General features: G+C 40.8%; 1 protein-coding gene across 1 annotated transcript in view; it reads left to right on the top strand.

Annotated features, from left to right (window-relative positions):
* The first annotated feature begins 2,174 nt into the window (after window positions 1-2,174).
* RAB5A (RAB5A, member RAS oncogene family) overlaps window positions 2,175-17,775 on the top strand; it is a 43,669-nt gene continuing 28,068 nt past the window's right edge. The window contains exons 1-2 of the mRNA XM_036760109.1: window positions 2,175-2,477; window positions 5,438-5,696. Of these exons, the coding sequence (XP_036616004.1) occupies window positions 5,534-5,696 (163 nt within the window). The 5' untranslated portion in view covers window positions 2,175-2,477; window positions 5,438-5,533. The remainder of the gene's footprint in view (window positions 2,478-5,437; window positions 5,697-17,775) is intronic.

Raw genomic sequence — 17,775 nt, 5'->3', positions numbered from 1 at the left:
TGGCCACATAATGAGAAGACAAGACTCATTGGAAAAGACCCTGGTGTGTGTGTGTGTGTGTGTGTGTGTGTGTGTGTGTGTGTGTGTGTAAGGGCCTAACATCCTATGGTCCATGGGGTTGTAAAGAGTCAGGCATGACAATGATTGAACAACTACATTGTAAACCTTAAAAACATTATATAAATTCTAGCTATTATTCTTTTTTATTATAAGTAGTAGTAGTAGCAATAGCAGAAGCGGTATTACTAGTAGTAGATATGAGATAAAGAACAGTTGGAGAGTAATCTCAGAGATATGGGCAGCAGCAGAGAGTCAGAAAAGGCTGCCACAAAAGGTGGGATTTGAGCTGAGTCTTGAAAGAAGCCAAAGAATCAAAAGTAAGCACGCAGATCAGCCGAAGCAAATGCATGGAGACAGGAGGTAGAGTGCCATGTGAGCAAGGAACAGCAAATAGGTGCATAAGGCTAGATGGTAGACGGTATAGTACCCGTAGGTCAACAGACTGTAAGAAGATAGAAAACATAGGAAATGGCCAGGTTATGAAGTTTTAAATGTCGAACAGAATTTATATTTGATCCTGCAGGTAATAGGAAGCCAATAGAAGATTTTCAGAAAGGTCATTTGCAGGCGATTTGAAGAGGAGAGTGGCGACACCAATTAGAAGACTATTGCAATAGAAGAGAGGAGATAAATTAGGGTGGTAGCTAAGTGGACACATATTACATATACATATGTATGGATATGTATGTGTACATGTACATACACGACAGATTTGAGTCCTGGAGGAAGCAGAGAAACTAAGTATGTGTGTATAAAAGAGACGTTGCAAAGGTAGAAAAGATAAGATATGGCTAAATAACGTATGTTATGTAATGAGTGTGTGGAGCGTAGTATAGTGCCAAGGTTGCAGGCCTGAGTGACTGGATTGGGGGGGGGGGGAGTGCCCTGAAGGTAATTACACATATATAGTCCATTCTATCAGAGTGAAGGGATTCCTTTGGCTTTAGAGTTAGACTAGATGGCCAGTACTGACCCTTCGAACCCTCCAGTTCTGTAAGCTTGTTAGTGTAAGCTCCTTCAGGATAAGGTTTTGTTTTTTTGGTTTTTGTTTTCACGTGTCCATGTATCAACAATCAATAAACACTGATTAAGTACCTACTATGTGCCAGGCACTGTGCTAAGTGCTGGGGATACAAAAAGAGCCAAAAGACTATCCCTGCTGTCAAGGAGTTTACATTCTAGTGGAGGAGACAACCGGCAAACAAATACAAACAAGCAGTGACGGGGAATCACTAACAATGCTTGGCACACGGGGCACTAAATGAATGTCCACCGATCGCTTCCGGCCTCTCAGAACGAGATCCCTTCCTCGTCGCCGTCCCCGCGCAGTGAATGAGGATCTCTCCCTCCTCCCACAACCCCAGAGCTCTCCACCGATCCCTCCTTCGGCTCAGGGACAGGCCACCCCCCAGAAGAAAGCAAGCTCCGGGACGTCCGGCAGGGTCACCCGTGCTCTGTGGGCAGCCGGGCAGCCTAGGCAGCTAGAGCCCGGCTTCAGACACTTGGTGGCTGGGTCACGGCACTGGCCAGGTCACGTCACCTTTCGCAGCCTCAGTTTCCCCATCTGTATAATGGTGCTAATAACGGCCCCTGCCAGGATCGGAAGAGGCGATTTGTCTGAAGCGCTTTGAACAACTTGATGCGCTACGTAAATGACTGCTGTGACTGTTATCACTTCTGATGGCCCCGGGCCGCTGTGCCCACGGGTGTTCGTGGGGCTCCCTGGAGCTCCCCCCACCCCCCCGACAGACTACACCCCGTGGCGCCAGGCCGCGTTCAACCACCCTTCCCCTCCGTAGCAGGACCGAGCCTGCGCCTGAGGGTGGAGCGTCCCCGGCGGTGCGCAGCGCCGGCCAGCCCGTGCGAGCTCCGACACCGCGGATCCAAGGTTCCGGCCCCCTCCGCTGCACAGCTCAGTAGTGAGAAACTGGGAAAGCCAAAGACCGCCCGGCCACGCCAGGAGAGGGGCGGGGCCGAGACTAGCCGAGGGGAGGGGCAGGAGGCATTGGGCAGGCCCACCGACAGGAAGTGACGTAAGAGGCCCGCGCTACGTGCGCGGACGTGGCGGCGGCTGCGGCGGGGTCGGCGTCGGGGGGCGGAAGTGGCGGCCGAGCTGGGGCTGGTGTCTGTGTTTTGGTTTCGGAAGGCGCCCGGCGGCTGAGCCCGGGGGAGCCAGAAGAGGAAGGGGCGGAGGAGGAAGCGGCGGAGGCGGCGGCGGCCGTGGGCGCCCGGCTCCGGCCGAGGGGGTGGAGCGGCGGGAGGCGGGGACGGAGCCCGACGGGGGCGGCCCCAGCGGCGCGAGCCCCGCACCGGCCAGTCTGAGGAAGGAGAGCGGCGCGAGAAGGCGCAGCCAGGCCGCGGAGGAGACGCCGGCCCTGGGCCTCGTCCTTGAGGAGTAGCCGGTCCCGCCGCGCCAGGTAACGAGCGGAGCCGCCCCGCCTTGAGCTGGCCGCGGGCCCCAGGCCCGGCTCAGCCGGTGTCCCTGCTCCCGGCCCAAGATGGCGGCCCGGGGCCCTCCCCGGCCTGGGCAGCCGGGCCAGGTCCGGGAGGGCGCTCTGGGCCGGCCGGACCGTTCCGGTCTCGTCCCCGGAGTCTTTTCGCCAGAGCCCCATCGTCCACCTGTTGGGCTTTCGCTTGGGCTAATGGGGGGTGCGGGGGCCCTCCTGTGAGGGACAGGACTCAGCGGAGCTTCAGCCTAAGCCCGGGGGCTGCTTACAGTGCTCTCGGAATGCTTTGGGCCGCTCCCCGAGCCTCTCTGGGTCTCAGTTTCCTTCTCTGCAAAATCGGGGGGGGGGGGGGGGGGGCGGGGTGGACGAAATGATCTGCTCAAGGTCCTTGGAGGAGCTCTGATGAGATTGAGAAGAAAGTATGCAGAGCCACTGGCGGGGTGCAGAGAACCGAGTGGAAAATGGAATGTTGTCTATTATGCGGAAAGCTCATTTTATACAGGAGTCTCCGTTGTAAAATATTGTATGGCTTGTCTCCAGGCCCTCAGTGAGTGAGTTACCTGTCTGCCTAGGTTGAGAGTCAACACCTGATTTACTCACAGATGAAATGCTGGCCCCACACTCCTTCCAAAAAAAAACAAAAAACTTTGTTGTTTAAAGAAATTATAGATAATTTTTGAGCATAGAATGAGGTAGTATTTGTAAAGTGCTTTGCAAACCTTAAAGTGCTATATCATTGTCAGCTATTATTATGTGAGCCAAAAAATAAGTAATTTTTACTTTGTCTATATTTTTAGTGCTTCAGAATTGTTTTTAAAGCCTGCTGGAATGGGGGCGGGAGGAAATGCCTTTGATAAGTTATCATCCACTTAACTACTTTTTGCATTTTTAAAATACTCTGATAAATAATTTAAGTATTCTAGTAGAGGTGTGTGATGTGAGAGCCTATCTTGTGTAAATAGGAAGATTTTGAAAGCCTGTCTTTATTATTTTTACTTAATCCTGTCCAACCACCCAACGAAATCGAATTAAACCTTTCTGATAAACTTATTAGTTAAACTAGAAAATAAGCTTAAATGCCAAAATAGTCACTAAAAGTAACAATGAAATGCAAGACTCACAATTTTGGTAAATAGAATGCCTTTAAAGTTGTCTGTCCCAAAGCATTGAGACCTCTAGGCGAGGTAGTGAATGGGACTTCCAAGTAAGGAAGCCATGAGTTCAAATCCAATCTCAGGCTACTAGCAATTGGAGAAATCGCTTAACCTTTCCAACGTCAATTTACTTATCTGTAAAATGGGAGTGTTAGCACCTGTCTCTCAGGGTTGTTAAGATAAAATCAGATATTTGTAAAAATGCTTTGCAAACCATAAAGTGCTATAGAAATGTTAGCTATTATTATAAACCACTTTTTATTGCTGCTGTTACTAGCAGCCTAAGGGACCTAGATTAGTTTTATTCAAGTCTAGCCTTTTGATGCAACTTTTGGAATTAACACAGAAATTTCCTCAACTGTGAGCTTTAAAACTGAGACTTTTTTAAACTAAAGTTTAGCATATTACCTATCAGCCAATAAACATTTATTAAACACCTAACATGCATAGAGTAGGTAGTTAATAAATGCTTGTTGACTTGGCTTGAAGTGTTTAATAAGTGCCTCTTATTTGCTAGGCACTGTATGCGTGTAGACAGAAAAATTCCTCCCCCTCAAAGAGCTTACTGTTAGATAACTAACAAGTCTTAACATAACATCCTTGCTCAGTATTCTAATACGCAGTTTTACAAATCATACCACTTCATACAACTAGGCAGTGTTTCAATTGCCTTCAGTCATATCCTGGGTAGGTGTGTTAGTGCATTTTAAGTCTACAAGACTTTTCGTTGGTAATTAATCATTGTCCCCATCGTGTGGACACCTAGTAAGCTGTTTTCCCATTCGTTAAGAACAGTTCTTGCAGGCAGATGTTCCCACACGTGTTTTATGGCCTAAGAACAATTTGTTGTTGTTCAGTCACTGGCTGACTCTTCATCATAATCCTATATGGGGTTTTCTTTGCAAAGATACTGGAGTGATTTGCTGTTTCCTTCTCCAGTGGATTAAGGCGAACAGGTTAAGTGACTTGCCTAGAATCACACAGCTAGTAAGTGTCTTAAGGATTTGAACTCATGTCTTGACTCCAGGACCGGCACTCTATCCACTGAGCCCCCTGGCTGCATCCCAAGAACAATAGGTAATATTTATTCATCATTGAGAGAGTTGCTTATGTAAATGACCACATTTTTGTAGGAGTTCAATAATGCTTAAATTCAAGACCACCTAAGACAGTGGGTCAGAAATACTGTTGGAGCTATCTGTAAGTTCAGTGATTTCTTAAGTATACTGTATGGAGAAAAGATACAAGTCTTGGTTAAAGTTGGAAGAAAAATTTATCCTTAAGTAATATTATTGTTCACTCTCAAGTTTAAGACATAGATTGTTAAAGGAGAAAAGAAATGGGATGGAGTAGTTTTTCTACAAGAATAGTTTTGTTTAAACCACTATACTACCTATATTCTTGGGTGATTTAAAATGTGTGAATTATGTGCTTTTACATATATATATATATATTTGCAAGATGTTACTGAAAATATATCTATAGCAGTATATCTGTGCAGTCATTAATGAAAAGCAAAACATATTTCCATAGCAATAAAATACCCCAACAGTGGTACTGAGATGATTTTTGAAGATTATAATCCTTAACATTTTAAATTATGGGATTAAAAATCAGTAAAATTTCTAAATATAAAGGAGAGTGTATTTCCCAGGAAACCAGGTAACTCATATAATACTATACTGTGGTCATTAAAATAATTCATATTGGATTTGACCTATTTTATTATTTTCTGCATTTAATAACTTGATGTTCATTTTTGTTTTGATTTAACAGGTTATTGCCAATAGAAAGAAAAATATTGACACTTGCATCCTGGAAGTCGTCTACCACTTAAGAACCTGAAATTAGGGACTTTATTATAATTTGGACATGGCTAACCGAGGAGCAACAAGACCCAATGGGCCAAATACTGGGAATAAAATTTGCCAGTTCAAACTAGTACTTCTTGGCGAATCTGCTGTTGGAAAATCAAGTCTTGTGCTTCGATTTGTGAAGGGCCAATTTCATGAATTTCAAGAGAGTACCATTGGGGGTGAGAAAACTTTTTTTCCCTACTGAATTTCACTTAATTCGTACACTGACTTGAATCATATTTTTGTGATCTTTGTTATAATCTTTATGTAGACTGTCTGACATCTTTCCTAAGTATAAAAGTACATGGGTAAGATGAGAAAGACAGAGACAGAGAGAGTGTGTGTGTCTAGGGTCCTGCAGGTGTTTCAGTCACAGGTAGCCACTTACTGATGACATAAGTATATTCTTCTACTTTGATTCCTTTAGATTTATCACCTTCAAGGATACAAATGCTATAATGTGCAGGATTGTAGATTTAGAACTAAAAAGAGCCTCAAAGTGCAGCCCCTTCACTGAAGCTTCAGGAAGTGAAGTAATTCACTTGATGTGCCCCACGTCAGAAGTGTCGGAGGCAGAATTCTGTTGTATTTTGGCATTAGTGGTGTGGTGTAGTGGGGAGAACGCAAGACTTGGCTGCTAAAGACCTACTTTGTAGCTAACCTGATGACTCTGAAATTTACTTAACTTTTCTGAGACACTTCCTGCATCTATTAAATGCTTTTATATACTTTCATTTATTTATTTACTTTTATGTGCTTTTAGATATTCTATTTGAGTAGTCATGAAAAATCACTTCCAAAGCACAAGTGGGCTGACCCAGAAGGCAAGGTGGGCTGGGCAAACGTATATGATACAAATTAGTAGGGAGAATTTCTAATAGTAGCTGGACATTTCATACTTAGAATGATGCAAATAATACAATTACCCCAAGACTCACTTGGGAAAATGATCCAGTGGTTCTGTATAATCCAAGTGTGCTCTGAAATTTGATTTTTCAGTTAATATTGTCTCTGGTTTTCCAAAAGATGTTTTAGAAATAAAATAATAACATTCTTTACTCTATACCTGTACATTTCCTAATAGCAATCAGTCCTGACCTGCACATCTGTTAGAAAACTTGTTGGTAGACAAGTTAAAAAAAATTTCATTTTTCTTTAGGAACAAAGTTTTTAAAACTGTTTAGATTATCTGAATTTGATGTAAGGTGGCACTATGTTGAAGGTTCTGTCTAAGATATAAATAGGACTGAGTAATAAAGGTTTTAAGGCTCTCTAGTAGGGTCTTATCACCTGTCTCCCTCCTCCCTAATTTGCTAGTGATGGTATATATCAAATAAGATTACAAAAATTTCTACATTTTCATTTGAGTATAGCAACCATCACTTCCTCTCTCAAATTGTTTAGTGTTGCTAAGTATTGTTTAAATTCACATTTTAACATTCTATCCTGTTAGCTAACTTTCAGTGATGAATACTCGCTATAAAGATTTATACAGTTTCTTTAATGTCTTCTGTTTTATATAGTTCAAATCACAACACAAACTGACATTTAAATTTGTGTGACAGTGCTGGTAGTTATGAGGTTACTGTGGAACAGCTAGATGGTTCAGGGAATGCAGCATTGGACCTAGAGTCTAGAGGACCTAAGTTCAAATTCAGCCTCAGGCATTTACTAGCTGTGTGACCCTGAGCAAGTCACTTAACTGAATCTGCCTCAGTTTCCTCAACTGCAAAATTTTGTTGTTATGTAGTTGATCAGTCCAACTGTTCGTGACTCTGTGAACCAACTGTCCCTGGAGTTTTCTTGGCAGAGATGCTGGTTTGGTTTGCCATTTCCTTCTCCAGTATATCCCTTTGTCAAACAGTCAGAGGTTAAGTGACTTGCCTAGGGTCACACAACTACAAAGTGTCTGAGGCTAGATTTGAACTCAGGTCTATTTGCAATCCTCTCTGCCTTTTAGGATTATTTGTTATTCTTCATATTTATGGTAACCTGACTGAATAATACATGTTGCTGTTTCTATAAAATGATAATAACTGACATTCATACAGCTCTTCATAAACTTTTCATTAATTAGTTTTTTGCTTTCGACATTCACTTTTATATAAGATTTTGAGTTCTAAATTTTTCTTCTCTCCAAGACTACATGAAATCTGATATAAGCTATACATGTATAATTATATTAGACATTTCCACATTAGTCATGTTGTGAAAGAAAAGTCAGAACAAATGGGGAAAACCATGAGGAGAAAATAGCCTGCTTCGATATGCATTCAGACTCCATAGTTCTTTCTCTGGATGTGGACAGCATTTTCCATCATGAGTCTTTTGGAATTGTCTTAGATGATTGCATTGCTGAGAAGAGCTAATGTTCTCAAAGTTGGTCATCGCACAGTGTTGCTGTTACTGTGCACAGCGTTCTCCTGATTCTGCTCACTTCACTTAGCGTCAGTTCGTGTAAGTCTTTCCAGGTGTTTCTGAAATCTTCCTGCTCATCATTTCTTATGGAACAGTAGTATTCCATTACGTTCATATACCACAACTTGTTCAGCCATTCCCTAATTGTGGACATCCCCTCAATTTTCAATTCTTTACGACCACAAAAAGAGCTGCTGTAAATATTTTTGTACATTTGCGTCCTTTTCCCTTTTTTGTGATCTCTTTGGGATATAGACCTATTAACAGTACTGCTGGGTCAAAGGGTGTGCCATTTTCTAGCCCTTTGGGCATAGTTCCAAATTGTTCTCCATAATGATTGGATCAGTTCACAACTCCGCCAACAATGCTTTAGTATTCCAGTTTTCCTGTTTTGTCATGTTTGCCCATCTGATAGGTGTGATGTGGTACTCCAGAGTTTTTTAATTTGTATTTCTCTAATCAGTAGTGATTTAGAGGATTTGGAAAGGACAGTTTTAAAAGAGGTACTTAGGCCAAGCTGACATCTGCAGTGCTTTCCATGCAACATTCAGCTCTGTGAGGACCTCACCTGAGGAAAGTGAGCCTCAGAGAGGGGAAATGATCTCAGTGGTCACAGACATAGCAAGTATTAGAGGAATGATTTGAACCCAGTTCTTCCTAACTCCAAGTAGACCACTCTGCTGCACCATACACCACCTTTCTTCTACTCACTGCTAGTTTCATCAAAAGTAACTTAGAGTTTGGGGAAGAGTGGGTGTGGGTGTGTGTGGGTGTATCACATTACCACCAAAGAACACTGGTAATTGCAAGGAATATTAGAGTAGGCTTTGCTCCTATATCTGGGTGCACAGTATCCATTTAATAAACCCTTTATGATCTATTTCTTCTCTATCTGGTCTAATTTTTTCTGTCTTCATAACCCCTAAAAGATCCTGAAGGCACAAAATCATTCATGTTTATTTTGACTGGCTATTAAGTAACATATAGAGGGGTACATACCAAGTCATTGTCTGATGAAGGAGCCTTAGAATTGCCATCCTGCCTACAAACCCTGGCATACACAGACTGTGGTTCCCTCCAAACTCTCCCACATGTCCAGAGAAACAGCTTAATCAGGAAATGGCAGGGGCCAGTACTTGAGCTAAATTCAGCATCCAATTTGAAGTACTTGAAAAAATTTCTTCATCCTCTTACTTTTTCAATATTAGCACATAGGGGAGAAAGGGCAAGTTAAAAGCTGTAATAATAGGGTACAGTATATTATCATTGTCTGGTCAGTTCCTTCACAGACTACTACATATTTAATCTGTCTAAATTACGAACAGCATTTTTGTTTAATGCATGACATAGAAACCATATAGTGTGATGACTTTTATTCCTAGTTTATTCATAGGATAAACTGCCGCTCAGTTGTTTGAAATTTAGAGCACAAAAATAAGGGACATCCATTAACAAATTTGTTCAGCTCCAAAATGTTCTTTACCTTTTACGATTTTAAGCTGGAAAGGGACTTGATAGAATTCTTACCCCTGAGGCTAGGGAAGATAGGCCTACTGAAGGTCACACAGTAAGTAGCAGTTAGGTACCAAAGCCAGATCCTCTGACTTCAAGTCAAAGCTCTGTACTATAGTTATGTTTTATTAGGAACCACGTTAAAACGCAAGGACTTTGATTTTCAATAGAGTAGTTAATAAAGCATATTCTTATAGACAACCACATATATCCTTCAAAATACATTACTTTGTCCCTTTCAACATTTCATGCGTCGAATATTTAATTCTTACCATAATTTAGATAAAAGCCAGCAAAGCTTCATAGCTAGAGAGCTAGTCCTGAAGTCAGGAAGGCATGGATTCAGGTCTTGCCTTTGACATATACTGGCTGTGTGACCCCAAGAAGTCGCTTAAGATCTTAGAACTCTAGGCAACTCTGTCCAAGACTAAATTGCAGAGAATGTGCTCACCTACTTTGGTAAAGGGAGTCTCATTATATAGGACTTGCCTTTATCAGTGAAGTCACAAGGCCTGTCCCTATCCTCGTCCTATTGTCCCAGACACTAAGCATAGAGACAAAAATAAAAGTCCCTGCCATTTAGGAGCTTATGTTCTTTTTAATTATTAAGTCACTTGTAGAGGTTTGCAGAGAGAGGAAGGACTCCAAATAGATGAACACTAAAGTGACTTTCTAAACCGAAGTGAATATCATCTAGAAAAACTAGGTCAGAAGAAAGCAAATGGAACCGTATCGTGTTCTTCATTCTAGTATACATTGCCATTTTACTGTTGTGGCTTTTACTATTTAGCTTGAGTCAAAGGAGGAGGAGAAATGCCTTTTGATACAATGGCTTTAGAATACCCTCTTAATTTTTTGTTCCTGTTGGGCATTGTGTATCCTCAGGCTCAGTATGATTTTTTTAGATTCTTTCCCCTGGAGAAGAAGAAATAGAAAACAGGTTTTCTCACCCAGAGAAATATTTTCTGAAGCAATCATACTTCTTTATACTTGATAACTTGAAAATTTTAGAGGCTTTGGTTTTAAACAAAAGAAATATACTGTTAAATTCATTGTCACCTTTAGAAGGCATATAGTCTCTAGGAATATAGCGCTGTGGGGGTGGGGGGGTGGATTAATGCTAATATATTTTGTTTTCAACTTGCACCATTCTGCCCCAACCTGTAAAGGAAAGACAGTACCTTATGTCCTTGTAAGTACCAAAAGTAAGCTATCCCAAAATCTTTAGGCAGATTTGGACTTCAAGTAAAGGAATGCTTCCTAATAAAGGTGTCTGAAAGTGAAAATGGTCTACCTTGGAAGATACTGGAGTCCCCTTCATTGGAGGTATTGAGGCAAAAGCTGGAAGACCACTTGTTGGGGAGTGTTGTGGACTGATTCTTGTTCAAATAGTTGGAATGGAGAGTTTGCAGCGTTTTTTAAACCTAATAGTATGAGTAATTGACTATCTTTTTTGAATTTTACTGCTATTTTTGTTTTTACTTCACCTTCATTTCTGAATATATTCCTTCCCCAGAGAACCATACCTTATAACAAAGAATCAGAAAGACAGGGAAAAGCAGCTCAGCAAACACACTGATCAAATCTGATAGTATATGTTGTGTCCCATGCCAGTAGCATTCCACTTCTGAAAAGAAGGGAGGAAGGTATGTTTTCTCTTCTCTTTGAGGACAACTTTGATTATTACAATTCTTTTTTCACTTTGTTATTATTTTTATCTTTTTAGTCTTTTTAGTATCACTGTGTATATCAATGGTTCTTAAAGTTTGATCTAAGGTAGGACCCTTTCAGTGAAACCACAAGGTCAAAACTATTTGCATAATAATACTAAGATGTTCTAATTTCTAATATGATAGACATAGGTAGATATAAATACATATAAGCAGGAGCTCTTTGTGATGTCTAAGAGAATAAAGGGGTCCTGAGATCAGAAAGTTTGAGAACCACACAGGTCTACATTATTTTTCTGGTTCTATTTACTTCACTTTGAATCAGTTCATATACGTCTTCCCAGGCTTCTCTGTATTCTTTATCATCATTGTTTCTTATGGTACAGTAAGACTCATTACATTCAAGTAACACAATGTGTTTAACCCACCGTGGATGTCAACTGTGTAACTATTTCAAGTTCTTACAACTCATAGAGAACTCTAACGTTGGAGGTCATGAGACATGAGTTCTAGTTCTGACTGACAAGAATAGCTCTGGCTTTCAGGAAGTTATTCCACTTCTCTTTGCCTTAGATTGTCGTTCAATTATTGAGTCATTCCTGACTCTTCATGACTATCCATGGGGTTTTCTTGGCAAAGATACTAGAATGGTTTGCCCTTCCCTACTCTAGTAGATTAAGGCAAATAGAGGTTAAGTGACTTGCCCAGGGTCCACCAGCTAGTAAGTGTCTGAGGCTGGATTTGAACTCAGGCTTTTGTGACTTCAGGCCTAGTGTTCTATCCACTGAACTTTACTTATCTGTAATTCTTTCTCCTTCTAAGATTCTAGGTCCCAAAATCAAGGAATGGGGTATTTCACAAAAGTTCATTTTCAACAGAGCTGCATCTGACATAGAAGCAAACAGACATTTGGCCATGTCGCCACTTGTGCTTGCTCCACTTTAGTGATCACCTGGAGCCTGGGTAGGTGCTAAAGAGGGAGATTAAGTGAAAGAAGTGTCATGATGTCTTGCCTGTGTCTGGGCAGAAGCTCATCTCTGCAGGAAGGTCTCCATGATGGTGGCCAAATTGTAGAATTTAAGATCAGTGAGAAGAATTGTGTGGTTATCATGATGACTAAGGCCAAAGCTGGACTTGGCCCTTCAGTGCTTCTACTACCTAGCCTGAGGGCAGAAATAGGAACAAAGGGAAATTGCTAAAAGGCAAACATAAGGGATAAGAAAAAACTTCCTAAAAAATGAGAGCCGTCCAAAGGGAGTGGATTGCCTTAGGAGGGAATGAGTATTGTTAGAAAGGATTCTGGATAAGGTATATACCTCTTGAGTCTCTTTCCAGTACTCTGATTCAGTGATATCCCCTTCAACCTAGGTTGTTCTCTCTACCATGCTTGGGGGCCAGATCTAGGTCCAGTTTCTGGAGGTGTTTTAGTAGCTGGGAGAGGTAGAGGCAGGGCAGCAATTGTGGGATCTGATGGGGAGGTAGGGAGGGATCCAAGGTGTCATGGCTATAGGGACAGGAGTTTATCTCCATTTTACAGGTGAGGAAGGTGGTGAAGGGTCTGAGACCAGATTTGAACTGAGGTCTTCCTAACCCCAGGCCCAGCACTAGCCACTATGCTACCTAGCTGGCATTCAATTTTATTCATAAAAAAGAAGGCAAGAAATATAACTTAATCTCTTGTTATTTAGGAATTAAGAATGCTGATTATTGTGTTACCATCTGATAGGCAGTGATGGCCCTATCAAATAGTTGATGCACAATGATCTATTTGCTTCAGTGCTAAATGACCTCTATAGTAGCAAAAGTTATGCATTGATAGTTCTGTCTGCTTGTTACAGTTTTTGTTATGTCAGTGTGCCTGCTTCCAACAATTGACCTTCTATTCCCTCACCACTTCTAATTTCTTGCTAATCTACTGTAGGCCAGAATACTTAATAAGCAATCTTTTTTTTAAATTCTAAGAAAAATTATTTGTTGAATAGATGGATGCTAAGGCTGCTGGAAGTAGTAGGTGCTATATTTACCCACATAGCAGTAGGCCATTACAAATTCTTGCAGATTCTAACAAATTGGAAATATTTCTAACTGTGGCCTCAGCAACAAGCATGTGCAGACCAGGCTAAATTAAAAAAATGGTTTGCCACCAGGTTGACCTTAAGGTGATGATTTTTTCAGTTACTGGAACTTTTTTTTTTACATTAGAGAGTTTGCTGCATTGGCCTGTATCTATACTGGTGAACCATATATCCTTGGAATATTAATACCATACTTTAAGTTCTATTTCAACTGTCTGTGTAGTAACCAACAAATTTTCAGACATAAGTCTTATATTTCAAAGTTTAAATAAAAAAATAAACTACTGAAATACAACCTTAAAGCCAAGGGCAAATGGCTACTGAAGACCCCAAACAAGTAATCAGTATTCTAAAATCTTTATTCATGGCCCCAAATCCAAAGCATAAAGTATAACTTATAAACTGAACTCTATTATGAAACACATAACTGGCACCTAATAACTAGATTGGAATAACCAATCTCCCCTGAGTTTCAGTTCCAAATGACCAGTTGCCAATTGCACATTTTGAGCTAGATCTTCTCGAGATAGCTTAAACTCAGCATTTCTAAAAGCGAACTCATCTTCACTCTTAAACGCTCTCCTTTTCCAGAATTATCCATTTCTGTCAAAGGCACCACCGTCCTTCCTTGTATCTCGGGTTCATAGTTTTGACATTATCCAGACTCCTTTGACACCCTCAAATTAACTAATTTGCCAAAGCTTTCAGTTTCTACCATCATAACACGTTTCACATCCAACCCCTCTTTACCCAGACTGCTAAACCTTCATTGAGGGTCTGATTACTGCAGCAGCCTCCTAATTGGTCTCCTGCCCTCCAGTCTATCCTGTATGCTACTGCCAGAATAATTTTCCTTAAGAACAAATCTGACCACGTGACTCCTTTCGTCTGACAACTCTAGTGACTTCTGATTCCTCTAGGTTAAAATATAGACTCTGCCTCTGTTGAGCTTTTAAAGCCCTACACTACCCAACCCCCAGCCCACCCTTCTAGCTTTGTTGAACTTGGCTCCCTCTCCCCCACTTTGGGATCTGGCCTGTCCCCTTGCTTTGCACTGGTTATTCCCTGTGCCTGGAGTATACTTCCTTCTCACCTTTTGTGGAATAGTTTCTCCCTTTAAGATGTAGTTCTCAAATACCAAATGATCCCCCAACTTTTAGTCCCTCCCAGACTACCTTATATTTAACTACTTTGTACTGATTTGTATTGTGTGCTTGTTTTCTTACCCCGCCCCCTCCAATAGAATGTAAGCTTCTTAACATGTAGGAACTTTTTCATGGTTTATACTTTTATCCTCAGCATCTAATGCAATACCTGGCAAACAGTAGGCCCTTAATAAATATTTGTTGAACTTGAGAGTGAGGATTCTAAAATGTTTTCTGTTCCAAAAGCCTAAACGGCTTTTAATTCTTAAGAGGCAGATAACATCAAATTACCCTTATGTGTATTATGGAGAAGGGTTCTCTGAAACATCAAATGATTCTTTGCTGGTGAGGAATTCATTGAAATGAGCTTAGTGCTTTTTCAGTATATTTTCATCGTGGAGTATCCACTTCCTAAAGTAGCTAGCAATTAGTGGATCTCCCATATTAATGAGTTTTTATTGTCATTCTCATGATCCAGTTCTAGACACTGGATAGAGCACATGGAATTAGGAAGACGCATTTTCATCAGTTCAAATGCAGCCTTAGATATTTACTAGCTATAGGACCCTAGACAAGTCAGTTCCTCACCTGTAAAATGAGTTGGAGAAGGAAATGGCAAATCACTTCAGTATCTTTGTCAAGAAAAACCCAAAATGGGGTCACAAAGAGACAAGACAGAAATAACAAAACAACAGTGATCCAGTTCAGTCGTTTTTTTAATGTTTTGTCTCTGTGTGGTGGATGCAGTGCTAGGCCCTGGGAATACAAAGATAAAAGGAAACCAGTCCCTTCCCTCCAGGATCTTAACTTCTAACATGCCTACACCTATACCTCTTCCCCACCTCATGTAATGAAGTAGTGTAACATAAATTATTTGTAGAGGAAAAGAGAGGAGTAGTTAGAGAATATGGGAGGCTTCACCTAGGAGGATATTTCCAAACTGATTCTAAAAGGAAAATAAAGATTCTGAGAGGCTGGGGGTACAGTGCATTACAGGCCTTGGACATAGATTGTAGAAATACATGGAGTCGGGAAATTGAATCAAACTTAGAGAACAGCTAACTGTCCAGTTTTACTAGAATGTAGCATATTTGCAAGAAATAAGAGAAAACAGGAAACAAGTCACAGCTGGACTGTATACTTTAAATGCCAGGCTGAGGAGTGGATATTTTATTCTGGAAGCTAATGTTCATTGGATTTGGAATGATCAAATTAATGAGATTCTATTGTAATTATAATAATTGTTGAGATGCTTTAGGTGAATAATTTGATAATTTCTTCCACCAATCTAGAGGCTATAATTAAATAACGGCTGTTCTTGAGATAGAGTTAGAGCTAAAAGGGATTGGAGACCATCTAGTCCAGCCCTTTAATTTAACAGATGAGGGAACTGAGGCTTAGGGAGTAATACTGTTAGTGGCAGGATATGAACCAAGTTCCTCTAACTGTACCGCACCACTCATTGATTTGGTTTTGGTAGGTTTTGTTGTCCCTGTGCATGTTAAGAGGTAATGTAACAGTTCATGTTAATAGCCCACTATTGCTTTTTATAATTAGTTTTGTGATTATGGATATAACTATTAAGTCAACAGTATAACAACTGGATTCGTGCCAACCATGAAGTGATAACTAGTTTTATGATGATCAAAGTAACTTTGATGCCAACCCAGAAAAAACTTTCAAGGATCCATTAATCTAAAATGTTTTTTTTCTAAAGAAGTATTGTTTTCATCTAAATTAAAATTTGACTGTGAGAGTAGAATGATATACACTAAAAATATATAAAATCAAATATGGACAGTGTTTTTGAGTCTTCATTTTTTCATGCCAGTGTTTGAAAGATTTTATGCAAAAAATCCTACTCTTCTAGAAAAGGGTATGTATGTATGCCCTTCATACAGATGTGTAAAATATATAATAGCTACGTTTATATAGTACTTTGAAAGTTTACAAAATCCTTTACAATTATTTCATTTTATCTCCACAACAACTCTGTGGGGGGTGGGGTTGCTCTCACTGCCCCCATTTTAAGATGAGGAACCTGAGGCAAACAGGTTAAGTGACTTGTCCAGGGTCACACAGCTGATAACTAGAGCCATATTTGAACTCAGGGCTTCCTGGCTCCAGGTCCAGGACTCTTTCCACTGTGCCACCTAGTTTCCTCAATAAAATATTTTGCTGCTTAAATAAAATATTTAGATTCCTCAGATATCAAATTCCTGTGATAATCTGTGTGGTGATAGGGTATATTAGTCTGGATTTTTGCTTATTATCTCTTATCTCTGCCTTCTCAGCCCATCTGCTCCCGTCTTACTGTATCGTTTTATACTGGAATTAGTGATCTCCCAACTGATCTCTCCACTTCTTGTCTTTTCCCTTCTCCACCATAGTTTGTGAGGCAGCAAGATGGCACCAAGGATGGACATTGAATCAGGAAGAGCTAAGTTAAAAATCCAGGCTCAGACCTTAATAGCGTTTAACCTTGGGGAGGTCATTTACTCTGTTTGCCTCACTTTCCTCAACTGTAAAATGGGGATGATAACAGCACCTAGCTCCCAAGGTGGTTGTGAGGATCATGTAAGAAGTATTTGTAAAGTGCTTAGCACAGGGCCTAGCATATAATCAGAGCTATATAAATGCTTACATCTCTCTCCCCTTCTCCTCCCTTTGGATCCCTCATTTTATCACAGCCAATTTAATCTTCAAAGCAAAGGCAAAAACAGTACTTTGACTAACCCCTTTAAAAAGTTCCAGTGGCTCTCCTTTGTCTGAGGGAGGAATCTTGTCTTCTACTACTGAGTTACCCAATTGTTCTATGCACTGACATGATTTATTGTAAACATGTATACCTTCATAAAGTCCTACACCTAGGCTGGCGACTTTATGATGAGCTCTTTGGCTGCAGCTGCCGTGAAATAAAAACTATAAGTGACCTTTAGTCCTTCACAGTTCCTTTTCTTTCTGTAGTGACAATGGCGGAGTAGCAAAAGAGAAGTGCTGAGACTCATTTGTTGAGCAGCCAAGTGGCACAGTGGATAAAACAGCAGGCCTGGATTCAGGTAGACCTGAATTCAGATCCAGCAAAGATACTAGCTTTGTGACCCTGGGCAAGTGACTTCACAGTTTGCCTCAGTTTCCTCATCTGTAAAATGATCTGGAGAAAGAAATGGCAAACCACTCCAGTATCTTTGCTGAGAAAACTCCAAATGAGGTCGTGAAGAATTGGACATGACTGAACAACAAAACTCACTTAGTTATTTTTAGACAGTCTATAATGTTAATTTAGCTGCTGTTAACTCTAAATCAGAGTTCTTTGTCAAGTGACCACTGAATAGACATGTGGGATAAGGAGAGGGACATTAAAAGAGAGAATAAACGATGCCAAGAAGAGAATAGCTACAAGGAAAGCAAACTTCTTGATCCTGAATGGAACGTTAA

Source organism: Trichosurus vulpecula, chromosome 5, assembly GCF_011100635.1.
Source record: "Trichosurus vulpecula isolate mTriVul1 chromosome 5, mTriVul1.pri, whole genome shotgun sequence".
Taxonomy (NCBI): Eukaryota; Metazoa; Chordata; class Mammalia; order Diprotodontia; family Phalangeridae; genus Trichosurus; species Trichosurus vulpecula.
This window is presented reverse-complemented; position numbering and strand designations above follow the sequence as displayed.